This window comes from Mastigoproctus giganteus, chromosome 9 (genome assembly GCF_048544385.1).
Source record: "Mastigoproctus giganteus isolate SK-2022 chromosome 9, ASM4854438v1, whole genome shotgun sequence".
Lineage (NCBI taxonomy): Eukaryota > Metazoa > Arthropoda > Arachnida > Uropygi > Thelyphonidae > Mastigoproctus > Mastigoproctus giganteus.
The window spans coordinates 189,839,087-189,866,895 of record NC_143583.1 but is presented as its reverse complement, the minus strand read 5'-3'; the positions used below and the strand labels follow the sequence as shown (position 1 = coordinate 189,866,895).

Below are 27,809 nucleotides of genomic sequence, written 5' to 3'. Positions count from 1 at the left end.
CCCCGGTTTCCAAAGCCCCACAGCTAAGTGGCCATAGGAACAATATACCTACCTAACTCTACACTACACTATGCAGAATTGGGTGTTTGCTGCAAGACAGTAAACACAATACACCATGTCCTTACTGAAGAAATTACCTACCCTATAAATCTACACTGCTAAGCTACAACTTCATCTGATGAATTCTATTGAATGCTTGTTGCAAGACAGTGAACACTATACACTATGTCCTTACTGAAGATATTACCAATTTCGACAAAGTCCGGACAGTCTGCAACAGCCAAATCCTCTGCTTGCACCTTCACGATGGTGGGACTGTTAGTAACCCTGGGTATAACCTCTATGCACATGCATACTGTGGGTGACCACCCAGGTGTGAACCAATGTAAGCAGGGGTCGAGGTGTGGCACCCACACCATATGGAGGAATGCTGCCCCCTCTGTGTTACCAGGCAGTACTAGGTGGTAGATGACTCTGATCAACTGGTGCAATACCACCACTTTATTTATTGGAGGCTTGAAGTGGTGGAACCCATGTTTAGTCTACAGAGCTAAGTTCCGGTCAACCCTTCCCCATCTCTTCCATCATGCAGTATGACTGATGACTTTTGAGGTTATTATGAACATCACGGTGAGATGCAATCTTCCTTACATTTCGAGGGTACAGCTCTAAAACGGTATTTGCAGGCTGGCCGCGAGTTAGTACACTGGACCGAACCAATTGGTAACGCTTTAGGAGGCTTATGGATCAGCTAGTGTATAATCCTGCTACCTCTACTCTGCCAGATAGTGACTGGAGGGAGTCCGAGTAGTGTGTATGTGGGGGGGGGGCATTGTTGAGGCCACATTATGTCAAGGATCTAGGTATATTCTTACCATGTGTACCCCATATCCAAAAATTTCATTACTTCATACAGCATGTCCCTCCCACTTTTTGTTACTATTGAAAACATCATGAATTGTCAAACTAATAGACTAAGCTTATCTGAGAAAAGATCGAAACCTCCCAAACACTTCCTAGTTCATTTCACAAATATATGTGGTCTCAATTCTAATTTCAACAATGTCCATTTCCACTTGCAGTCTGCCAAACCCCATGTATTTTTACTGACAGAATCTCAGTTATCAGTTGATTCAACCACTGCTCGTCTCAGTTGACCAAATTATTCGCTATATGATTCCTTTTGCCTCAAAGGTGGTACTTGTGCATATGTCCGTTCCGATGTTCCCTGTCAGAGACTTGGTAATTGGGAATCTCCTCGTTTCGATCTTCTCTGGCTTAAAATCTCTCTACCTCATTGTGTGAAATTCATCTGTTGTCTCTACCATTCTCCCAACTCCATTAATCACTTGGAGCTTTTTGACTTCTTCTCTTTGCAACTTGACTTTCTCCAGTCCAACTTTCCTAACAGTGAGGTAATTTTCCTTGGTGATTTTAATGTTCACAGCTCCAGCCGGCTTCCGTTTTCTAGTCACACTGACCCAGCTGGTCGAGATGCTGAGGCTTTTGCAATTACTAATGACCTTGCACAGACTGTTCATTTACCTACAAGAATACCGGACAACCCAAACCATACAGCAAACACTCTTGATCTTTTTCTCACAAACAACCCTTCTAAGTACACGGTCGAAGTGAGAAGTCCTTTAGGCACTTCAGATCACAACTTGGTGATTGTCTCTTCTCCAACAGAACCTTTATCTCATGGCTATTCCCAACCGTGTGTTGTTTGGAATTACAAGAATGCAAAATGGGATGACCTGCGAGACTTCTTTTCTTCTTTTCCTTTGTCGGATTACTGTTTCAAAACTTCTGATGTCAACGTTTGCTCAGATCGTGTCAGTGAAATTATTCTTGTAGGAATGGAATCCTTTATTCCACACTCCACTTTAAAATCTCGTCCTTTATCCAAACCTTGGTTTTCCAATAAATGTGCTAAGACTGTTCAAGAAAAGAATGTTGCATATTGTAATTGGCTTTTTTCCAAATCTTCAGATTCATTTTCTGCCTACACCAAAGCTTGCAACAATTGTAAAGCAGTTATTAATCAGTCCAAACTAGATACTGAACAGGCTAAGAGTAGAAAATTGCTTCTTGCTCTAATGGTATCCGACATTCTGGTCTCTTGCCAAAGCTATTGGCCGTAACTTTTGCCCATCTCTGCTCCCACCCCTCTCAAAACCAGATGGTTCTGTTGTCACTTCAGCCAAGGATAAAGCTGACCTGCCAGAATCCCATTTTAATACATTTAATACATTATCTTCCAAAAAAAAAAAATGTAACATAAAATAGGGATAAATAAATTATTATTATTATTCTAATCTCTCTTGGCACAAGCACATTAAAAATATTGATTCCTCTGCATCTAAAAAACTTGGTTTTCTCTTTTGTTCTCAACGTTACTTTTCTTCCAAACAGCTGTTCACTCTGTACAAATCGCAAATCCGCTCTACCATGGAATATTGTTCCCACATCTGGGGTGGTGGCCCCAAAACCCTCTCTCAGGCTTCTAGATTCCATTCAGAAGAGGACAGTTAAGTTAATTAATGACTCCTCTCTAACAGAGTCTCTCCACTCGCTGTCTCATAGACGTACTGTTTCTGCTGCATGCCTTTTCTACAGATACTTCCATGGGCACTGTTCTTCTGAATTGGCTTCTATAATTCCTGCTGTCTCTTTCAAAACAGTATGAACACGTGCCGCCACCAGCCAACATCCATTTACTGTCCAACTTCAAACTCACAGAACCAACTTTTCATCTTTCTTGTTTATTCATTCAACTGTCGTTTTCTGGAACAACGTTCCTTCTTACGTATTTCCTGAAAATTAGTCTACAGAAGTTCAAGTCTAATGTCAACAAATATCTTCTTTCATCTTCTCAACCTCCAACCCAAGCACAGTACTAAGTACTATAGGTTCTAATACCTCTCGTGTTTGGGGTTTTCATAAAAAAAAAAACAAAAAAAAACAAAACGTAGCCTATAAATCTACACTGCTAAGCTACACCTTCATCTGATGAATTCTACTGAATCCTTTCTGGACCTTCTCTCCACCATCTACTGACTCTGAGGCAGGATTATTGCTGACACAGGCTCTGCATGTGCAGGATTTTTCCTCTCGTCTTTGTCATCTCATTTTCATCTATCCTATCAGGTGTGTGCAAGAGGATGGTTGAGTGAGCGAGTCTGTATGTGTTCTGGATTCAGGTTTCTGGAGCAACACTACATTTTGTTTTTTATTTATTTATTATTTTTTTTTTTTGTGAATGATCCTAAGCTCACTCTGGGCATTTGGTATGAGATTGTAAAAGTGGACTACAATACATATATAGTTGTGGCACACCTCTCTGTGGTGGAGACAGACACTGGCCAGAAACAATAATACAGTTTTCAGGTATAGGTATTAGACAATGCAATATTTACACTACACAAACAACATTACACACCTTTCTGGCCTTTGTATATACAAAGTTCTGAAGCCACCCTACAATATGATATTATACATGTCTAAATGTCCTTACTCTTCTAATTCCTGGTGGAAGTCTCCCTATCATCCACCACATTTGCACAATATATTTCCCATCTTTCCTGAAAAAGACAGTCCAACAATAACAATCTCTCGTAGGACTAGCACGTTTTGTCTTAGGGACTGCTGCTGTATTGCTCAATGCAAGAGCATAAGCTCTGGCACTGAGGTGGGCATAAGAGAGCTTGATGGATCCAAATTTAATTCCTTTGAGGGCATCCACCCTGTTCCTCAAGCTCATAAATGCCCTTCAGAACTCTGAATTCACACCTAATTTCCTCTCGCTCTTTGCACCAAATGCACACAAAGACATTCCCTTGACTATATCATGTCCCTTTCCACATAGATCCACAAACATCAAAGAATTGATGTTTGTGGATCTGTGAATCTAATAATTTGAGTCCTTTGCCGCTCTAGTGCAAGGTGATTTCCATTTAAATTCAATTCAATTTATTCAATATACTACTCTAAACTAATAGATACCTAAATGCAAACTACTCTATTCACAGGTTATGCAGCAATAATACGTATTAAACTAGTAAGTTCACATCATATGTATTATGCTATACCATTACGTAAGTAAAGTTATAAATTAGTTACATATTATTAGGATTATTAGTGAGATCAACTGATAATGTTTCCAACAGCAAATACTAAATGGAAAGCATTTAGGGAAGTAATTGTAAATGCTGCTAGGATTTTCATAACAACTAATAAAGACTGTTCAAAGCTTAGACCTAAATAGATGTCAGATGAGCTAATGAGACACATGGCAGAGAAGAAAAATGCGTGGGATGTATATAAATTATCAGGTGACACAGAAGCCTATGGTAGATATAAGCTAGTCTGCAATCAAGTCATAAAGAAGGATAGGCAAGCTAAGGCAAATTATGAGAAATCTGGCAAAGGATGCAAATTAAAGTAGCAAAGAGTTATTTGGCAAACAATGCAAAGACTTCTTTACTTATGTAAACTCTAGAAGGAAGGGGATGAATCAAATTGTTCCACTTGATATCAATAGTTTACCTGTTGATGATTTTCCTGTTTGTTTTTGACAAACTGAATAAACATTCTGCATTTACACTCATACAAGAGGAATTCTTTAGGAAAGGGAAGTTTATTAAACTCTAACAAGGGAGCAAATTGATTTTGTGATAACTGAGAGGAAAGCAGAAGAGAAATTGTTGAAGCTAAATGTAAAAAAGGCACCTGGGGGTGAATGGAATCTATCCAACTGTATTAAGGGAAGCAGAAAAGTATGTAAACAAACCCTTGACCATAATTAGCATCTAGGCATCTTTGGATTCAGGTAAGGTCCCTGTGCACTATGAATGGGTGAATATAATCCTCAATTCACATAGGGTTATCAACAGGTGAGATTACAGACCTGTTAGCTTTACTTCTGTTCCAAGGTAAATAATGGAGTTACAAGTTAAAAAATCAATGCAGGACCATCTAGACAAAAGTGCACTTATAGTGCAGTCACAGCATGGATTTGTTAAGGGGAGACCCGTTCAACCAATTTCACTGGATATTATGATGCAGTAACAAAGGAACTGGATGCTAAAAAAAAATTTTTATATCATATACCTGGATTTCAGGAAAGCATTTGTTATTGTTGCACATAAAAGACTGTTGTACAGCATGGTTAAAAGGATGGTTGAATGGGAGAAGACAGTGGGGTTATTAATGAACACTGCTGTTTATGGAGAAATGTTATTAGTGGAGTCCGCCAGGGTTCAGTGCTAGGAATATTGTTGTTTTCTATACTGATGTTGATTTGGGTATATCAGGCTTAATGTCTAAGTTTACAGATGATACACACATTGGTAGGATGGTTAATGAATGTAATTAAGGTATGCTGCTGCAACAATATCTACAAAAATTAGGCAGAGGGCTGAGAAATGGCAGTTGTTTAACATTGACAAATGCATGGCTGTATGTGGGTAACAGTAATCCCAGGTTAACATAACTGCATGGTACTACACATAGGGTAGTAGCAAAAAAAGGAAAAAGATCTGGTGTAATTGGGTAGTCAGAAGATATTAATTTCTCAGAGCACTGCAGACGGGCTTCCAGGAGGCATATGAAGTTTTGTCAATAATATACAAGAATTTGCTAGACTGGAAAAGGAAGTGATTTATCCCATTGTACAAGGTAATGATCAGGCCACATCCTCAATACTGCATACAGGTTTTTATGCCTCATTTTAGGAAGGATGTAGAACTGTTGGAACAGATGCAGAGAAGTTCTTTGAGATTGAAGAGAGAAACAAAAGGGTGCCCTTACCAAGGAAGGTTCAGTTCTGAAAATTATAGTATCTAGTGACTAGGCACCTGCAAGGTGATCTGATTTAGGTGTTTAAGGCTTTGAATGTACTGAGCAAGCTCAAATGCTGATGGCATTCTTGTTATTGCTCAGACGAAACATGCGAGGAGGCATAAATTCGAACTGAATGACAGTTGCAGGACAGATGTGTTGAAGTTTGCTTTTAGCTAGCAGGTGGTTGATTGTTGGAACAAATTTCCATCTGTTGTTGTTGTTGAAGTGGGTAGTTTGAATAAATTCAAGGAAGAACTAGGCAAACTATTTGAGGAGATGGAAAGATAATGCAGGATTTTTTTTTTTTTTTTATGGCTTATGCTGAAGTTCCTTTCTTGCATCTGACAATACTACTACTAATACTAAAATGAAAGAAATGGATATGCTGACAGGATACTTCCACTTGCTCATTAAGAACCTGAGGGGGGCATAGATTCAAATTGAGGAAAGACAGTTGTAGAATAGATGTGCAGAAATATGCCTTTAGCCAGCGGGTAGTTGATTGTTGGAACAGACTTCCATCTGTTGTTGAGGAAGTTGATAGCTTAAATAAATTTAAGGCTGAACTAGACAAACATTTGGAGTGACCGGATAGGTGAAATGGGAAGGGTTTTTTTTTTGGCTGATGCTGTACAAGCTTGCTTTCTTGCATCATATGCCTCAACTAATGATATTTCTAGAGTAAGTGACCACGAGCATAAAATCAAACTATGGAAAAATTGCTGATTTAGCCTGAGAGTTGTTCCACTGATTAACATAATTATCATAACAGTGTTAGCTAAGGCAATGATTTGGGAATTCATAGGCATCCTGCACAAAGGTATATTGAAATGACTGGAAACGTATGATCAGCATGCAGGTGGCAAGCCACAAGGGCAGAAAAATTAAGGTTCATAATAATAAACTTTTTGGCAAAAAAAGGGCACCCTTTTAAATTTACACACAGACATGTTTGTGTGCTTGAGTTCAGTGAGATGGCTGACAGTTCATTTTATTATATTCTAAACCAATGGTTCCCAACATTTTTTGACTTGCTAACTCCTTTCAAACACAATATTTTTAATGCTAACTACTATGATATTAATTAAACAGAAGATATTAATTTCTCTGAGCACTGCAGATGGGCTTCCAGGAGGCTTATGAAGTTTTGTCCATAATATACAAGACTTTTGCTAACCACAAAGCCTGTATTCTCTGAAATTGTATAATATTTCTGAATTTTTATTATAAAATATTTCCAGTACAGTTGGTCGTCGACTTATGACTGACTTCTGTTTTGACTGACAGGTCATAAGTCGATCTGGTTGCATGTCAGCCATATATTTATTAACAGTATTTTTTAACCTTTCTAATCTTTTTATCATCTTTATAATTTATTTTTATAATCTTTTAAATTTTTATCATCTTTTATTTTTCATTTTAAATACAGTAATGTTTTTATCTTTTACTTAGCGATACTGTACATACCTTCGTTTCTATGCCTAAGCTATCTCTCTCTAGGAGGTTAAATTCAAACATTCTCTACATTTTAATTGGTTTATTATTCATACTGTTTATAAAAATACAAAACTACAATTTATAATTATATTGTACATAATGTGAAAAATAATACTGTACATAATGTACTGTAAACACAAAAATACAATCTAAAATTAATGTAAAAATTAATACAAATGAAATTTACAAAATCAATTTTTAATCTTTGCTTGTGCTGGGTTGTGGATCATCAGGGTCATGTTCTTGGATTGAGGTAGGAGATGTTTTCTTGATGAGGAACATGCTGAGCTTTGTTTGAACAGTTTGTTTCTTTTTTTCTTCATATATCTCACGACAGTAACACAGAGCATCTTGAATGATACGCTCAACCATTGTAAATCGTTCGACATTAGGTTCCATTGCTTCGAAACTGGCGAGAGCTTTATTCAGTTGTGAAAAAGAATCTGATAAATCCTTTGCAGTGAATTTCTTTTCTGGCTCCTCTTCTTCTTTCTCTTCTTCCTCCCTCGCTGTTGTGCTTCCAATTCAATCAACTCTTCATCCGAAAGTTCTTTTGTTTCACAATCTAGCAACTCCTCTACGTCTTCTATTTCACATTCTAATTTAAGATTTTTTGCAAGTTTAACTATTTTTTCTGTAATCACTTCCAGCTCCTTTCCTTTTTCAGATCCTTCAAATGTAGTATTTGCATAACATTTTAGACACTTTTTTCAAATTCCCGACATACAATTCTTTGTTACACATTCCCATGCGGTCAAAATATTCTTGATACACTGAAGAATGTTGTACTGCTTCCAAAAGTCTCGCAAAGGTAAATCAGTATCAGAATCTATCACTTCGATGGCTTGTGTGAACATCGTTCTGAGATAGTGAGCCTTGAATGCTGAAATAGCACCCTGATCCATGGGTTGAATAAGAGCGGTTGTGTTAGGTGGCATAAAAACTACTCTAACATCATGATGAAGGTTGTCCAGATGAGGGGGGTGGCCAGGAGCATTGTCCATAACCAATAAAATCTTGAAAGGGATACCTCTCTCAGCACAATATTCACGAGCTTGGGGAATGAAGCAGTTCATGAACCAGTCTTCGAACAGTGCTTGAGTCATCCAAGCTTTAGGGTTTGAACGGTAGTAAATGAGGCTTCAGCTTAAAACCAGCGGCATTCCCACCAAGCAACAAAGTTAACCGATCCTTAAAAGCTTTGAATCCTGGCATCCTTTTTGCTTCTTGGTGTATGTACATACGATTAGGCATACGTTTCCATTGCAAGCCGGTTTCATCTATGTTGAATATTTGTTCCGTAAGATAACCTTCTTCTTTGATTAAAGAGTCAAAACTATCAACAAATTTTTTGGCTCCATCTTCATCTGCACTTCCTGCTTCTTCTGTAACATGTACATTATGCAAAGCAAATCTTTTTTTAAAACGCTTAAACCACCCAGTACTAGCCTGAAAATCTTGTGCATAATCGTCTCCGGCACGTGATTTTAAAATCTGAAACAAACTCCTAGCCTTCGCTTGCACTGTGTGAAGGCTCATGGGTGTATTTTTTTGTATTAAATCTTCCATCCATATAGACAACAAGTTCTCCATTTTATGGATGGGTCCCTATCGTTGTTTGGTTAAAATTGTAAACTTCATAGGTGCAGAACCTTTCACAGCTTCCCGAATTCTTTCTTTGTCCTTAAGTATCGTTGATACCATGGAATGTAATAACTTCAAGTCACGTGTTATCATATTCACTTTCTTTCCGCCTTCATCCTGCTGGATAACTTTCATTTTACACTCTAAATCAACAGTTTTCCTTGACTTCTTAGCTAGCGTATATGTAGATGAAGGCATTTTCCTTTTACTAAACATTTTATGGGTACATTACTTCAGTAGAATTTTAATTAATACATCACACGCAACAGATGCTTGAAAGCGACTGATTGTATGTGAGAGAGGAGTCTAGGAAAGTTTATTGCCCGCAATTCGCTGCCAGCAATTAATCGCTAGCAGTTTACCGCCGCGTCAGTTTATTGCATAAACAATTTATAGTCTACAAATATCGCCAGGCAATACTGTACATATAAAATTTATTTTTAACTTAAGTAGCATGTTTTAGGGGAGTGGGGGTAGGGCGTGCTGATTAGGGAGGTACTTATAATAATTAATTATCCCAACGTGACTGATTCTGAAGATTGCATAAACATTCATTTTGAATTTTTGCAGTGTACTATGACATACCTAATGTTATAATTAGTTTAGTTTAAAATTAACCAATTGTTATATTGTTTAAATAATGGATTTTTTACTATTTTTGTGATATATGTAACTATGATTTATTATTTATTTTTTTGTGGTCGTAAGTCGCATAGGTCGTAAGTCGACGACCAAGTGTACTATGTTTCTATAAGCAATCTTGCGTAATAATCAAAATTATTATTAAATATTATTTATACTTTGTAAAGCAGTTAATAATCAGTACAAACTAGATTTCAAACAGAGTAAGAGTAGAACACTTGCTTCTTGTCCAAATAGTAGCCAAGCATTCTGGTCTCTTGCCAAAGCTAGTGGCCATAATTTTTACCCATCTCTGTTCCCACCACTGTCAAAACCAGATAGTTCTGTTGCCACATCAGCCAAAGATAAAGCTGACCTGTTAGCATCCTATTTTTCTTTCAACTCATGTATTGATGATCTTGGTAAATCACCTCAAACCTTTCCCAATACACTCCAATCAAGGCCTCCTGTGGTTTTCCGTCAACAGGATGTCAAAAGGATTTTGATGAATCTGATGCTAAGAAAGCGCTGGGTCTGATGGTATTTCTCCACTTATTCTCAAAACCTGTGCCTGCCCCTGAACTTACTCCTGTTTTGTGTTGCCTTGTTTCACTTTCTTCCAAAGGTATTTTTCCTTCTGCTTGGAAGTTTGCTCAAATCTAGCCAATTCCTAAAGAGTGACAAATCCCTTCCATCCAATTATCGTCCCATTGCAATTACTTCTACTCTTTCCAAAGTAATGGAGAAATCAATTAACTTCCAACTCAAACTATCTGGAAATCTTTCATCTGATTTCCAGTATGGATTCCAGCAGTATCGATGCACTGGTGATATTCTGGCTTATGTTACCGATCTATGTAGAAATTCATTGAAAATGTTTGGTGAAACTGAAACCATTGCCAAAGGAGCATTTCAAAGGGTTTCAATCGTGTTTGGCATAAAAGCTCTCTATCTTCTAACTTCTCCACTAATGCTGATGTTCCCCAAGGTTGTTCTTTCTCCCACTCTTTTTCTCTTGTATATTAATGAACTTCTTCCAGTGACCAGAAATCCTATCTTTTTCTGATGATAGCACATTACTTTCCACCATCCATTTTGAGAAACCTTGCCCTGCTCAAACAGCTTAAACTTTTTGAGTATCCTTAAATGCTGACTTCAAGGTAATTCGACAGTGGGGCAAAGAAAACTTAATTCCAATCCTTCCAAAACTCAGTCCTATCTTATATCTTGCAAAAAGCATTCCTCTACTCCTATCTTATATCTCGCAAAAAGCATTAATCTGCTCCTATCTTATATCTCGCAAAAAGGATTCCTCTGCTCCTATGCTTATCTTCGATTATGCTCCGATTTCTAGGCAAGATCTTGGGGATTACCCTGACCTCTAATCTCTCTTGTCATAAAACATATTACAAATATTGCTTCCTCTGCATCCAAAAAACTGGGTTTTCTCTTTTTCTCTCAGCGTTACTTTTCTTCCAAACAGTTGTTGACTCTGTAGAAATCGCAAATCTGCCCTACCATGGAATATTGTTCCCACATCTGTGGCGGTGCCCCCCAAACCTCTCTCAGGCTTATATATTCCATTCGGAACAGGGCAGTTAGGTTAATTAATGACTCATCTTTAACAGAGTCTCTCCACTCTCTGTCTCATAGATATACTGTTTCTGCTGCATGCCTTTTCTATAGATACTTCCATGGGCACTGTTCTTCTGAAATGACTTGTATAATTCCCGCTCTCTCGTTCAAAGCAGTCCAAATACGTGCCACAACCAGTGAACATCCTTTTACTGTCCAAGTTCAATCCCACAGAACCAACATTTCTTCTTCATTTATTCATTCAATTTCATGTTTTTTGGGACAAACTTCCTTCATACATATTTCCTGAAAATTATAATCTACAGAAGTTCAAGTCTAATGTCAACAAGTATCTTCTTTCATCTTTTCAACATATGCACAGTACTAAGTACTATAGGTTCTTAAAAAAAGTACCCATACATAACAATGATCCTTGAGAATGAAAGAAAAAAAAAAAATTAGTATGGAAAACATATTTATTTAAAAATGGTTGTTTATGCATGGGTAATGTACTTCCATCATTTAAGCTACCCAGGTAATATGCATACATCTTTTGATTATACCTCATATTGTGAATACTTTCACGGGTTGCCGAGGTAGTGCACTTTCTCGAATAAGTAATAAGTAACGCTTCAGCTATTGAGAAGACTAATGTTACTTATTCTCGGCCGATAACACCACTCAGACGGCACCATTTGAAGAATGGTATGGAATAAGATATCCACATACTGTCCCTATTAGACTTTGGAAAGCAAAAAAGGTGAAGGAAAGTGATAGTAAGAGAGGAAGAGGTAAGGAGCAATTATTCCTCACCCTCACTGAACTGAAACATTCATGAATCCCCCGAATAGGCAACGCTTCCCCATTAGGGAAGATTGTTGTTACCTATTCGTGGTAATGAGGACCTCATCAAGATCCCCCAGATGGCACCATTTTGGATCTGATTAGCTCCTCTTCGGTTGGTGGGCAGCACCCTGGTGTTGCAATAGTGACTACCCACTTATGAAGTATAACTCCACAATATGAGAGATGCTTGATGGTTTGTATGGTTTAATCTAAAACTATTTCTTGACTAAATGTGTAAGAGTATGAAAAAGGTTGTTTATGCATGGGTAATGCACTTCCATCATTTCTACTACCTAGGTATTATGCGTGCATCGTTTGATTATATCTCTCATTACCCATGCATAAACATTTTTCATACTTTTTTTTTAGAAATTTAGTCAAGAAATATATTTAGATTAAACCATGCACACAATCAAGAATCTCTCATATTGTGGAGTTATACTTCAGAACTGGATTGTCACTATTGCAACAACAGGGTACCTGCCCACTCACCGATGAGTAAGCGAACAAGCTTCGAAACGGTGCAGTCTGGGTGGTGGCATCTGCCAAGAATAAGTTACATTAGTCTTCTTCACTGGTGAAGCAGTATTTATTCAAAGCAGTACAATACCTTAAGTAACTTGTTGTGAAGGTACTCCCAATATGAGATGTAATCAAGCGATCTATGCATAATACCTGGGTAGTAGAAATGATGGCAGTGCAGTGCAGGCCATGCACTGCACTGTCAAGAAATAATTTTAGATATTTATTTAATATGATATACTGTAAGTAGTAAAGTAATTATAAGGAATTGTGGGAGATGTGGTTTCTTTCCTTGGCAATTCTTTAATTTTTATTTAATTTTATTTTACTTTATTGTTTATTATTAGTTATATTTTGTAGTTATAAAATAATATATCTATGTGAATATAAGCAGACGCCATTACAGAATTTTTAGTGCAAACCCACTGAAACACTTTTGTGAACCCTTGGGGGTTTGCAAACCACCAGTTGGGAACCGCTGTTCTAGACTATTAGATGAGTGGGTCGGAAGTATAGTGAACCAAGTCCAATTTTTCTTCAAGTCGGGTCACAGGTGTACTAAGTCCCTTAAAGCCAATAATTATTCAGTGAAAATGTGGAACAAGCTCTTAGTTCTTTAGCCGACGGATAGAGAGCAGTGGTTCCTTATAATGCTGAAGAACATCTGATAGCGTGCACTGTTACAGTGGGCCAAGTCCATCTTGCATGATATTCAGCAGGAAAGTGATCCAAGTCCCCCTTGTTTATAACCATGCAGTTACCTCTCCATAACGTTTGAATCGTAGCAGATCCTGGAATTAGGGCACAAACACAAACTGTCTCTGTACCTTCTGTCCACCTTCTGTCTCTGTAAAGACAGAACCACAGAAACACAAACTGTCCACCTTCTGTCTCTGTAAAGACAGAAGGTGGAAGAGGGTTTCAAGAATTTACATTGAGATTTTACAAAAACTCATCAAGCGATTTAATGCCATTCAAAGAAATTGACATACAGAAGAAGAAAATTAGTAGACCTCTGTCTTCACTGGCTCAACTATACAAAGACTGATGGCCCATAACCAGTGCAAAGAAAGCAGATGTGATTTGTTATTGCCTTATATTCCTGCTTGTTATAGTTTCTACAAAGAGTTTTGTCGATGGAAAGGAACACTGGATCTGCTGAAGTGCCTGAAGATGAGTTTCAATACACATGACTAATAAAATACCCACTTTTATCTTTTTTTTTTTTTTTTTTTGTGCAAAAAAAAATTGATTTCAATTTCAGTAATACACTATTTGTTTAAATAAAACAGCATTGGTAAAAGAAAAAGGGATATTACTCATTCATTCAATCCTAAATAATAAAAATAGTTAGCAATAGGACTGTATTCTACAGAAGTGGGAAAATATTAGAGTTAAAGTAAGTGAACCAAGTCTATTTTTTTTTGTTTAAATCCAAATTTTAAGGATAAACATTTCAAATTCTGAGGAAATTCAAAGACAGAAGATAATTATAACTATTTTCAAACAAATATTGACATAATTTAAATTTATCTAACAATGAATGTTTTATTGGCTCATATGCAAAAGATGCTTTTTTTTCAATACTATATGGAAGTGACTTGGTTCACTATACTTCTTTCTCACTCATATATTTTATAATATTTGTAGTTCGTAATAGAATTTATTATATTCTAGAGGAAGAACTCTATGACAGGTTTGAAAAACACAGTAATGCAAATGTATAATATTTAAAATTCAAAAGAAACAAACTCATGTAACAAAGAGAAAATCAAAAATTCATAGATTTTCTCTTAGATTTAATACTTATAACTAAATACTAAAATTATGATTTTTACATTAAAAAAAAAATGAAAAATAAAAATGTTTTACTCCACCTAAAATACTTGTAAAAACCTTAATCTGCATATTACTTTTTTGGGATTAGTATACAGATTACAAGAAGCAGTGTATATATATTTAGATATTACATGATTGTAACAACATATATAAAATTTCTAACTCTTAATTCCAACAGAATAAAATACTTACAGAAAATAGCATAAATGGTCCAGTCTGCCTCCAGTAACGTCGGATAGCTTCTCTAATATCAGCAGGTTGAATGCATTGTGATCCTGGGTATTCTTGTGTGACATGGCTTTCACTCTGGTGAAAACAACTGATTCTAAAATAATTGACACACACACACACACACATGCAAATAACATACAGTTATCGCTAGCCTTATTTCTAGCACCACTAAGCTTTCACTTAAATACCTGGCTGATATCTATTTATTTTTTCCATCAACAGTCATGTCATTGCTGCAGTGGGTGCATTCCTGGAGGACCACTGATGATGCAATGTATTGATTGGAATCAACACAATTCAGCATCAGTGGCAAAAGTGTATCGCCTCCAAAGTGGACCTACCATTGTTTGACGCATAATGGCCTTTAGCTGCCGTTGCGCCATAAAACCTCCAACTACAACAACAACCTCCAAAGTGGACTATGTTGAAAAGTAACATGTTATCAGACTCCTGAAATAAACCCTTCATACTCAGGCCACAAACTTTTCAAATGCCCCTCGTATGTAAGCATTTCCTATAGCCCATGCATATAGGATATAAAATTATACATGCTCTGGAAAGAGTTAATGCACTGTTATCAAAATACCATTCATATTTATAAAGTACACTGCAACATGACAAAGTATATCTTTAAAGTAGAAACGTTTATAAGTATATCTTTAATGTTTCTACGTTAAAGATATACTGCTCTTATTTTTTAAAAATATGACTATAGAGGTCACTATTTCCATTTATTCACAGTCCTCTATTAAGTTTGTTATACTGCTATAAATTGCTATATCCTGCAGTGCAGTATAGATACATTCATGTATCTCTACTAAATATGTGCACTTTATTTTCCCACCTTCTTCCTTCTGATATGCATTACTTGAAAACCCCAGGTATTATTACACTTTCAGTACATTTTTAGGCATATTTTGACTGATTTTTCACTTGCTTTTTCCCCTGCAGTACAAGCATTTGGTATTAGTCTCCTTTTTATACTAACACTTACAAAGCCAGGGCTCTTACTAAAAGGTTGGGCTTTACAACCTCAGCTAGCCCACTACGTTTAATAACTTTTTCTATACCTTTTACCTTTCTAATTCTACCTTTTTCCCATTCATAAAACTATTAGTGTAATATGAGGGTGATACGAACATTCCAACTAGCCTCATTCTATCACTAGTTTTGTCTTTATCTCTTCCCTATCCTCAATTTAATACTTCACCATACCCGATACCATATGCCTGTTCCAAATAATTTTAATCCTTCTAATTTCTACTAAACTCCTATAGTAATATATTTTTCCAAAATTACTTAAAAATCTACATATAATTAAAAACCTTTTTGCCACTCTGAAAACACTTTGTTATTTTAGCTTTATCCTTATTTCATATCATTGAAACTGCATTGGGACTACCTTGTCCATACTGTAAGAGAATGTGCTAATTTTATTCTTTTTGTTTTTTAGCTTCATTTCACCTCTCTTCCACTGTTATGGACAAGTATAGAAATGCAGTTCCTGATACATGATCAGAGGTGTAGTTCCCTGATGAAATACCTAACCATGTATCAACATTTACTTCAGCTGACATCAGATTTTGTATTTTTGCTATCCCTGTTTTTGACCTATTACTAAATTTGCCCACCCATATCTAATGTCAGCTTTAATACCTTCTATTTTTTTTATTTTATTTTATTTGTTTAATCTTTTTACTTTACAGTTCCCTCACTTCTAATTGGCTTTGCAATTTTGAGCCCATAATTGTCTTAATTCATCATTACTTTTAGGATATTAACATTCTTTTGCCTTTCACAAACCAACAATACTTTTTTTCTACTATTCTTACCCTTCTAGTCCTTGCACTGTGTGTACTTTTCATCTCCATTTATGCAAACTTTATCAGACATTTATTTTTAAATGCTTTTATTTATATATATATATATATATATATGCAGTGCTTTTTTGTAAAAAAATAGGTGCCGGTACTCATTTTTTGCTATCAGGAAAAACTGAAAATTAAAAGGATATGAAAAGTACTCTAAAAGTTTTTTTTTTCCCTGATATTGTTACTTTTGTAGTAATGTTTCTGGAATAAGAACAACAAATTTAGTATATTAACAGTTTATTAAGCATAAATTTATTATTTAAGTATATTAAAAAAATAAGTAAAATATGAGTAAAATAAGTAAATAAATCGGTCAAATATTGAGTGCCAGGCACTCAGGATGAAGGGTCCGTAGTTACGAATGGTCGTTAGTGTAGTATCTCAAATAGAGAGCTTTATGGTAATTGAAAAAAGTTTCTAGTACCCCGGCTTGGCCTAAAACACTGAGGAACTAACGAAAACATTGTCTATTTGAGTCTTTGCAGTTGTTGTGAATGACAAGGATGGGAGAAGCGACTCCAACTTCTTCCTGGGGAAGTGATTAAAGTCTTGGGGGAGAAGCGACTGGCAGGTGAGGGCCGTGCAAGACTCCGTGCAGGCGCCTCCCCACCACTGCCACCTCAACACTGGCTCTCTGAGTACCTCCTTGCCTATTTACTATATACTCTTCATTCCTATTTACTTATTACAATGATGAATGGAAAGTGACCAATGGAAAGTGCAAGTGGTGCCAGTGCTAGGAAACCAAACAAAATTGATTTAGAAATGAAGAAGAAAATGATTAAGTAAGAAGCAGGGCAAAGTTTGTCATCTATTGCACAGGAATTAAGTCTCACTACTTCAATATCGAATATAAATAAATATATATACACAGATGAGCCTAAACATTATGACCACTAACCAAATGCGATAATGGTTCTCCAAGTGCAGCCAAAACAGCTCATACCCACGAGACATGGATGCTACAAGATTTCTAAATGTATTTTGTGGTATTTGGTATGAACACGTAACCAGTAGATCCTTCAACTTCTGTAAGGTCCATGGTTGAGACACTGCAGATCGGAGTTGCTGTTCCAACACAAACCACAGAAGTTCAATGGTAATGATGTCTGGGGAATTTGGAGGCCAGGGCAATACCTGGAAGTCTTCCTCGTGTTCCACAAACCAGTCTCGAACAATCCGGGCAGTGTGGCACGGTGTATTATCTTGCCGAAAGATGGCACTGCCAGAGGGGAAGACAGTTGCCATGAAATGGTGTACCTGGTTAGCAATGATGTTTAGGTGGGTGGTAGATGTCAGAGTGCCCAGCACATGGATGACTGGACCCAGGGTCTCCTAGCAGAACATCACCCAAAGCATGACACTGCCACAACTGGCTTGTTTTCGTCCCACGGTGCATCCAGGCACCATCACTTCCCCAGGTAAATGACACACATGTACCTGGCCGTCCACGTGGTGCAACAGGAAACATGATTCATTGGACCAGAAGACGACCTACCAATCACTCAAGGCCCAGTTTCGATGTTCGCATGCCCATTGTAGGCACTGTCACCAGTGAACCGTGGTTAGCATGGGCACTCGGAGCGCCCTGCGACTATGCAGCCCCATTTTCAGCAGGGTTCGATGTACTGTGTGTTGTGACACATTACTCCCATCACCAGCATTCCAATTACTGGCGAGTTGCACCACAGTCGCCCTTCTGTTGCCACATTCCATCCGGGAGAGCCTTTGCTCACCTTGAGCATCAACGAGCCGTGGTCATCCAACACCTCGCCGGCGGCTTGTGGGTTTTCCCCTCCTCGGACCACTTTTGGTAGGTACTAACCACGGCTGACTGTGAGCATTCCACCAGCCGTGCCATTTCGGATATGCTCTGACCCAGTCATCTGGCCATTACAATTTGGCCATTGTCAAACTCGCTTAAGTCAGCTGCCTTTCCCATCTGAAGAACAAGAGTAACACTGATTAACGGAGCTCAGGTGTTTTTTATACCGTGTCCTGACCCGTGCCGTAGTTCACCTGCAGTTGCTTCGATTTGCACAATGACTTGCTAGTCAATGTTTTGTCTCATCAGTGTGTATATAAGTGTTTAAAAATAGATAAGTCTGATGAAGTATTTGATGGTTGTCTAGGTTTGCTAGTTTGTTGCCACTGATTGATGTACTCACTTTATGGTGAGACATCAAGGGAAGATCAATTGGACATCAGAGAAATTCCAATGTCCAGGGACTCAGAAAAATTGAATATATTACTTATTACTGTTTATTCTTGTCGGCAGAACACAAATTTGATGTAACAGAGAGCTAGAAGCATGCTACTTCCTTGTTAGATCAAGGGAGTGCACTAAAGGAAGTTAGTATATACCGATGAGCCAAAACATTATAATCAGCAAACTCAAAGAGTTTGACAAAGGCCAAATTCTAATGGCCAGACAACTGGGTCAGAGCATATATGAAACAGCACGGCTGGTGGGGTGCTCATGGACAGCCGTGATTAGTACCTACCCAAAGTGGTCCGAGGAGGAGGAACCCACGAATCGCCGGCAAGCTGTTGAACAATCATTGCTCATCGATGCTCAAAGGCTCCCTTGGACGGTACATGGCAACTGTGGTGCAACTTGCCGGTAATTGGAATGCTGGTGACGGGAGTAATGTGCCACAACACACAGTACATCGAACCCTGCTGAAAATGGGGCTGTGTAGCCACTCCGAGTGCCCATGCTAACCACGGTCCACTGTTGACAGTGCCTAAAATGGGCACACGAGCATCGAAACTGGATCTTGAGTGACTGGAAGAAGCTTGTCTGGTCCAATGAATCACATTTCCTTTGCACTATGTGGACAGCCGGGTACATGTGTGTCGTTTACCTGGGGAAGTGATGGTGCCTGGATGCGCCGTGGGACAAAAACAAGCTGGTGGCAGCGGTGTCATGCTTTAGCTGATGTTCTGCTGGGTCCAATCATCCATGTCATCCAGGGGGCTAAGTGATTTTGTAATAACTGAGAGCAAAGTGGAGAAGAAATTGTTGAAGTTAAACATAAAAAAGGCACCTGGGGTGGATGGATCTATTCAGTTATATTAAAGGAGGCAGCAAAGGAAGTAAGCAAACCCTTAGCCATAATTATGAGAGCTTCCTTGGACTCAGGGGAGGTCCCCATGGACTGTAGGTATGCAAATGTATCACCAATTCACAAAGGGGGTTCAAAAGGTGACACAAGTAACTATAGACCTGTTAGTTTTACTTGCATTGCAGGAAAAAAAAGGTAGTCACTGGTAAAAGAAGCATTGCAGGATCATCTAGACAAGACAGCAGTAATAGTTAAGACATAGCATGGGTTTGTTAAAGGGTAATATTGTCTGACCAATTTGATTGGATACTATGATGTGGTCACAAAGGAACTTTTTTTTTGGTAGTTGTTGGTGCATAGGCTTCTGTGGCCATAATGCACCTCTCAAGGTTTTTGCAGTACTTTGATCCAAGCCCGAGGCGGGAATCGAACCCGCGACCTTTGGGTTGCCAGGCAGGCACTTTACCCACCCGGCTAGCCCGGTCGGCTACACACACAAAGGAACTGAATGCCAAAAATAATATTGATATCATATACTTGGATTTCAGGAAAGCTTTTGATACTGCTGTACAAATTAGAGAAGTATGGCATTAAGGGTAAGGTTCTACAATGGATAAAGGGATGGTTGAGTGGGAGACGACAGAGAGTGGTAATCAATGCACACTGCTCTTCATGGACAAATGTTATTAGTGGAGTTCTACCGGGCCCTTGGATGTTTTGTATATTTATCAATGATATTGATGAAGGTATATCACACTTAATGTCCAAATTTGCAGATGATACAAAGGTTGGCAGGGTTGCTAACAACAGTAAAGACAGTATGCTACTCCAAATGGATCTAGATAAGTTGGGCAAATGGGCTGAGAAGTGGCAACTGAAGCTTAACATTGATAAATGCAAAGTACTGCATATGGGTAGCAATAACCCAAGAGAAATGTACGAAATGTGTGGTACTACACTCAGGGAAGTGGAAAGTGAAAAAGACCTAGGGGTAATTGTACAGTCAAATATGAAGTTTGCTGAGCAGTGCAGATGGGCTGCCAGGGCAAGTCATAGAGTCTTGTCAAAGACATATAGGAATTTTGCTAGCAGGGACAGAGAGGTGATTATCCTGTTATACAAGGCAATGGTCAGGCCATACATGAGTGCCATGTACAGGTCTGGAGGCCTCATTTTAGGAAGGATGTAGAATGCTTTAGCTGATGTTCTGCTGGGTCCAATAAGAACAAGTACTAGAACAAGTACAAAGAAGGGCAACAAGATTGGTGAGGGGAACAAAGGGGTGCTCTTACCAAGAAAGGTTTAAGTTCTGCAAATTGCAGTGCCTGTAGAGTAGGCACCTACAAGGTGATCTGATCGAGGTGTATAAGGACTTGAATGGGATGAGCAAGCTGAATGCTGATGGGATTATTCCTCATGCTCAGATTAAGAACCTGAGGGCACAGATTCAAATTGAAGAAAGACAGTTGTAGAATAGATGTGCAGAAATTTGCCTTTAGCCAGCAGGTAGTTGATTGGTGGAACAGACTTCCATCTTTTGTTGTGGAAGTTGACAGCCTAAATAAATTTTAGGCTGAGCTGGACAGGCATTTGGAACAAATGGAGGGCTGAAATGGGAGGGTTTGTTTTTTTTTTTTTTTTTTTTTGGCTGATGCTACATAAGTTGCTTTCTTGCATCGTATGCCTTTACTAATGCTAATGTGCTTGGCACTCTGACATCTACCACTTACCTAAACATCACTGCTGACCAGGTATACCCTTTCGTGGCAACGGTCCTTCCCTCTGGCAATGCCATCTTTCAGCAGGATAATGCGCCATGCCACACTGCCCGGATTGTTTGAGACTGGTTCGTGGAACATGAGGAAGATTTCCAGGTATTGCCCTGGCCTCCAAATTCCCCAGACATCAATCCCATCGGGCATCTGTAGTCTGTGTTGGAACAGCATCTCCGATCTGTGGCATCTCAACCACGGACCTTACAGGATCTGCTGGTTACGTGTTGGTACCAGATACCACAAGACACATTTAGAAATCTCATAGCATCCATGCCTTGCCTGGTATGACCTGTTTTGGCTGCACGTGGAGGACCAACATCATATTAGGTAGGTTGTCATAATGTTTTGGCTCATCGGTGTAAATGACGCTATGAGATGAAGAACTGGACCAGATGGGGTTTAAGGCAAAATAATTAATGTATTTCATTGGCAGTCACTTAAAGACTGTAATATGCAGGAAGACAGCAGCTGCTCCTACATGGTTGATTGACTTGGAACTATCTGCATAAACTGGAGTATAATTCACATATTGAGTTGAGAGACTATTTGTCTATGCAAGAGAAGTCCCATTGGAAGTGAGCATGCAAGGTTGGACATGATACATCCAAGGAGGCATGGAAGTTTGTACAGGTGGACAATCTCGTTAGAACCAGGATACAAAGTGCAGAAGCAAATTCCAGCCAGCTGATTCACCACAATATGTAATTGATACAAATTTTCCCAATTTGGCAAGTATAAAGTTTTCTAAGTTGGATACTTGAGTTTATTTTTTTTAGTTTATTCCTTTGTAAACAGATGCAGTGGAGGTTCATTGTTTTAGCATACAAACTCTGAATGGGAGAGGTGTGATAACTGACTCAATGTGGCATACTATGGCCATAGTTGCGCATCTAATAAATCCCCAAACCAACAACAACTGACTCATAGTGCGATGCATAAAACACTGATGCACTCAGTTCAAGCCACTTTACAACATCAGGCTTTGCATAGTTGTAGACATGAGAGCTATAGTCAAGTCCTGATTGTATTAAAGCATGGTACAGGTGTAAGAGTGTGCATCTTTTAGCACCCTACATTGTTGCAGATAGTACTCTTAGGATGTTAAATTTTTGAGACACATGGTTTGAAGCTGTTTGTTGTTCTCTAGAAATTTAATTTGTCTAGGATTATTCAAAGAAAACAAGTGCTGTATGTTATGGAAATTGTTTCATCTCCTAGCTGGGTGTAAACTTCACAGAAATGCACACCTACCATTTTTTGAGCAGAAAGACGAAAACCTTTGTTCTGGCTACATTTAATGACTTTGACTCCGATTTGTTTGAACGTAAGAATAATAATGATAAATTTTTGAAACATACCTCAACTGGAGATGAAATGTGGATTTACAGGCATGATCCCAAAACTAAACAGTAGTCATCCCAGAGGAAGATTGCGCCTTCCCAACACAAAAAAAAAAGCATGGCGAGTACTTAGCAAATGAAGGCCATGTTGCTAGTGTTTAGATATGTCCAGAGAAACAAAAGTTAAAAAAAAAAAAAAAAAAAATTGAAACTCCAAAGGCTGGTTTCTTCACATGATAATGCACTGTCACTACATGTAGACGACCAAACATGGAATTGCTCAAGTCCAGCACCCAAGCAGTCAGACTCAGGTATTCAAGGGTTCAGATATGGCTTCATATAACTTTTTGTTTTCCAGACAGGGGAAAAAAAAAAAAATTAATTTGATGTTTTCCAAAATAAAGAATAATATGATAGCCCAGCTTTTGGCAATTCTGAAATCAGTTTATCAGATATGCATCCAAGAGTGGGAAAATCACTGAGCGAAGATCTGCCTCAGAGAGAGGATGCTTGCTATTCTAAAGGGGATTAAAGTTGCTCACCCTGTAAATATGCTTACTGTTAATACACTGTAGCAGTCTGAATATTTTCTGAACATATCCTGTATATCTTTTTCATATCTCTTTACCTTTTTGTATTGTCAAACTTATCAGCATTTTTGTTGCTTAAATGGAAAATAAAGTTTACTGTAATTTTTTTATATATTTTATTGGTACATTTATTGTTTTTTTTCCTCTAGCCCTCCCCCCCTATTTTCTATGGGACCTTAGTCTTGCTAACTGTGGTTTTCCAAAACTAGTACTTTTCATCAACTTATTACCATGGCTATCAAGGGATTACTTTACAAAGTCCTGGAGTATCCTGGTCTATTCACTACTTTCTTTTGCACTATCCTAAGTAGATCTTTTTGCTCATGCCTGAATAATAAGTCCTCTTTCCTCTAACTACTAAATGATACTATCAATCCATCCTCCTGGTCTGCTCATTAGGCCTATTTCCATTCATTTTTTGCTTGGAATATCCATTCAGCAAATTTCCCTTCACCCATCCTTTCTACTTGCATACATCAACTTAAGTTTGCTTCACTAAACTTTAATTGGATATTAGTTATCCCAAGGTTCTTTTCCTTCTTTCCCCATTTGTAATCCAGTCTTACCACTATTTCCATCAGTTAGATCTATTTATTTCATTTAAAATTTTCATTTTTGAGCAATCTAATTTTAGATCAATTCCTTTATTTCTCTGCTCCGCAGATTAAAATAAGCTTGGTTATAAACAACCAATTTGCCTTTTAGGTTGTTTATAACTAATTCTATTTTTCTTCAAATGAACTTGTTTAGCTGGCTTGCAACTCATGCTTTACAACTATTCTATTCTTTATTTTCATGTCTAATCTTCCATCTTCATTAAAGATACACAATTTTGTATATCTGTTCCTAGATATACAAAATCACTAACTTGTTCCAGTCCTTGGTTAAATAGTCCATACTTGAAGTTCTCCTTTATCTTTCCAAGCTTTTATAAGATTTATTTCTGTTAACAAGTTTTCATCCAAAAAAAATATTATTTTACAGCCTTTATCAAATCTATTGAGATTCTTGAAGAACCTACAAGCTATTATTTAAGCACACAATATCATCTGCATAAAACAATAAATAGATAAATATTCATTTATTGCAAATACAGCAAGCCCTTCACAGCACTAGGCTAGGGGCATAAATTCAGTACAAAGGAAACAAATATAAAAACAAATACATAGCATATTCTATATATACATTAACAATGAATATGAATTATAATGATAAAAAAAATTTTTAGGCTCATTGGCATCTATGACCATAGTGCACCAGACCAGACCAGATTTCGGAGGCATAAGACAGAATGGGAAAGATGCATCTCCGAACATCCAATGATCCAATACTTGCATCCCTCACAATAAACTTTGTCTATTCTTATACAAGCAGTCCCCAACTTATGAACTTAATGTTTCTGAGGCTGATTCATAGGTCAGAAAATTTAAACAGTAAATTTTACTCCTATATGTAAACATATAGGAGTAAAATACTATAATACAATAATAATTATATAACACAATAAAGTATATTATACACATACACAGTGTATAATATACTTTATTGTATTATATAAATAAAACTATTTTTCTTACCTTAATATTAATGACATTTTGCCCTGGCACTGATATTGTTTGAAGAGGAGTGGCATTTAATTGAAAGAGGAAGGTGAGGATAAAATCTGGGATCTTCAGAGTCCGAGGAATGGCTTTAAAAGTAGCAGAACTCGATATAGACGGTCCTGGCTACATAGCTACTGCTTTTTTAAAGAACATATTAAGGGATACTGAAATAGTTGTCTTCTTTTTCTCCTCATATGTGACACTCTAGCAGACAATGACATGCAGAAACTTTGGACAAAATACTCAACATTGCAGTTTTGTTCTTTAAACACAGCTAAGGTTTCCTCAAAGAGGAAAAAATCCTTAGCCATATCCTTGAAATGAACCCATTGGGTTGTTTGGTAATCACCTCTTCCATGTGACAGACTTCATCTTCTTGCTGTTATGACAGAAGTGTGGGATCAATGATCAACAGCCTAACATCAATAGCGGATACAATTTTTCCCACATCCCCACCCTCCCCAAAATTCACATTTGTTTCTTTAATTTTATTCCAGGGAATATCAATGCTTCTTTTACAGCTGTTAAAATGACACAGTCTTTCCAAAACTTTCTAACATCACTCCACTGTACTCTTCTGTTGCCCTAACAGCCTGACTAAATGTGGCACTGAGATAGGAGGCCTTAAATGCTGCCAAGACGGCCTGGTCCACAGACTGGGGGGATGTCATACTAGGTGGAAAAGTATTAACTTGACATTGGGATGGAGATCATTTAAAAATTAGCCAAGTCACCCAGCATTTACCATTACACTTCCAATATACTAGAAGAGTGGCTTAAGATTTGCACACTCCTTTGACAGCCCTTGGATTCTCTAAGTGGTAGATCAACAAAGGCTTGAGTTTGCAGTCAACAGATACATTACCAGCCAGCAGGAGTGTTAGCCAATCTTTCAATATTCTAAAACCAGGAGCATATGCATAATGCTCCCCCTCATGATGAATTATCTTTGCCAGTTTCAAGAAAGATGCTGCAACGTCAACTAAACTAGCATCCTCCCCAAAAAATAACCTCAACATTATAAGGTTATGTCTAGCTTTAAAACCTCCTAAACCAACAATGACTAGCACTAAATGTTCCCTCACTAGAACTTTAGCCAAATTTAGCATTAATGTTGTCAGAGATTTAAAGCTTTTTCCTAAATTAACTTAAGGCATATCAGCATGTGTTTCTGATCTTGATCTAGCCATAAAGTTCAATTTTTTTTTTATTTATTTATTTCATCCATTACTGTACATTGTCTCTTTATAATAACTGTAGATTTCATTGGTGCAGAGGCACTAGCATGTTGTATAATGTGTTCTTTGTCCTCAATAACTGTTTCACTGGTTGAGTGATTCACTCCAAAACTAGGGGCAACTTCAACTATTATTTCTCAGTTATGATGGTATTTCATTATACATCTAATTTCTCTTTCATGGTTATGGTGCATTTATTTTTTAATTGCACCTTTAATTGAATCCATTTTTTTTTTTTTTTTTTTGATTTACTGGGATTTTTCTTCAGTGCATAAGTCAGAAAATACCATAACAGTAACATTGACATAAGTTGTTCTGACCTGGCTCCACGGCAATTTTTTGAAAACATCTTTTACACATAATAGCCACTACTGCATACAGTACCCTATTATTCACTTTCAAATAATTTTTATGTTAACATTCACTGATTCAAGTGATTTAAATTTCTCACATTTTATGTTTAATACTTTCCTATAAAAATTAACAGTGGTTAAGAAATCACAATTTACTGATTTTCACACAATAAGTGACTACTTACTACTTCTGATAGTTTGGCTGGCTACACAGGCCATTAAAAATTTAGAGGAAATATCACATGAACTCTTCCCCACCACCTCAGTTGATATAACACAATTTGTTATATCAACTGAGGTGGGGAAGATCGTGTATAGTATGAGTATCAACACTCTTATTCATTCTAATAAGCACACTGACAACTGCTTCTGTACGCTCCTAACTTCCACAGTGATAATGAATATAGTTTATCCATTAAAAAAAAAAAAAAAAAACTCTTATGCTTATACATAACAGTTCAAAAAGAGGAGGCTTTTGAAATTTTATCATGCTTTTCAAATCTATTATATGTTAAGTCCAGTGCTAAGGTTCACTGTCTGTGTTCAAATTTACTGAGTTTGTTTCATGTGAAATATACATTATACTTTTATTTATACATTAGCATTCTACAATGCTTTGTATAGTATTTGAATAACCAACAATTTATTTATTTGTTAGTTTTCCAATACAATAGAAACTAAGTTATCTGGGGCAACAAGGAAATAAATTTCCCTTACTAATCCATAAAATGGAAAAAACAAAAAAACTTGAATTGTGACAAAAATTTTAATTATTACATTTTGTTGTTATTACATATTCACGATTATAAAAGCAGACTACAACACGGGAAAATTTCACATAAAATTTTCATATACTTATTACTTTTTGAAAACCGAAAAAAAATGAAGTTTGCTTTTCCCCCCCCTTGGTTGACTTTCCTGTGAAAAGTAAATTCCCATTACAATGTAAATTTCAATGTATCATTTGTTCTTCAATGTCTCTTTGTTGCTTCCCATAACTAAGTACAGACTCCACAGGATTAACTAGGAGTTTACTGTACAGTCAGTCCTCATATAGCATGATAATTGTGTTCCTAGAAACCCTCATGCAATAAAAATAACAGGTCCTATGGAAAAAATAGGGTTAGGTGCTGACCACCCAAGATTGAACACACATTTGTAACCACAACATTACCAAACACAATAAATAATCGTAATAAAATACTTACGTATTTTATTACGACTATTACGTAATAAAATATTGCTAATGCTTTTGCTTCTATCATAAGCAAACTTGTTCTTTGTTTGATCTTCTATCCAATCAGACGACAGCCGTCCAATCTCTTCCAATTCTTTATGTCTTGATCAAATG

At 37.2% G+C, this 27,809-nt stretch overlaps 1 protein-coding gene across 2 annotated transcripts in view; it reads right to left on the bottom strand.

Moving 5' to 3' along the window:
- Window positions 1-27,809, bottom strand: part of LOC150080969 (transcription initiation protein SPT3 homolog) — a 111,694-nt gene that overhangs the window by 5,354 nt on the left and 78,531 nt on the right. The window contains exon 11 of one of the 2 annotated variants that reach the window (XM_090381247.1): window positions 14,581-14,694. The exons of the other annotated variant lie outside the window; for it this stretch is intronic. Coding sequence (XP_090237373.1) covers window positions 14,581-14,694 — 114 coding nt within the window. The remainder of the gene's footprint in view (window positions 1-14,580; window positions 14,695-27,809) is intronic. 2 annotated transcript variants of the gene reach the window in all.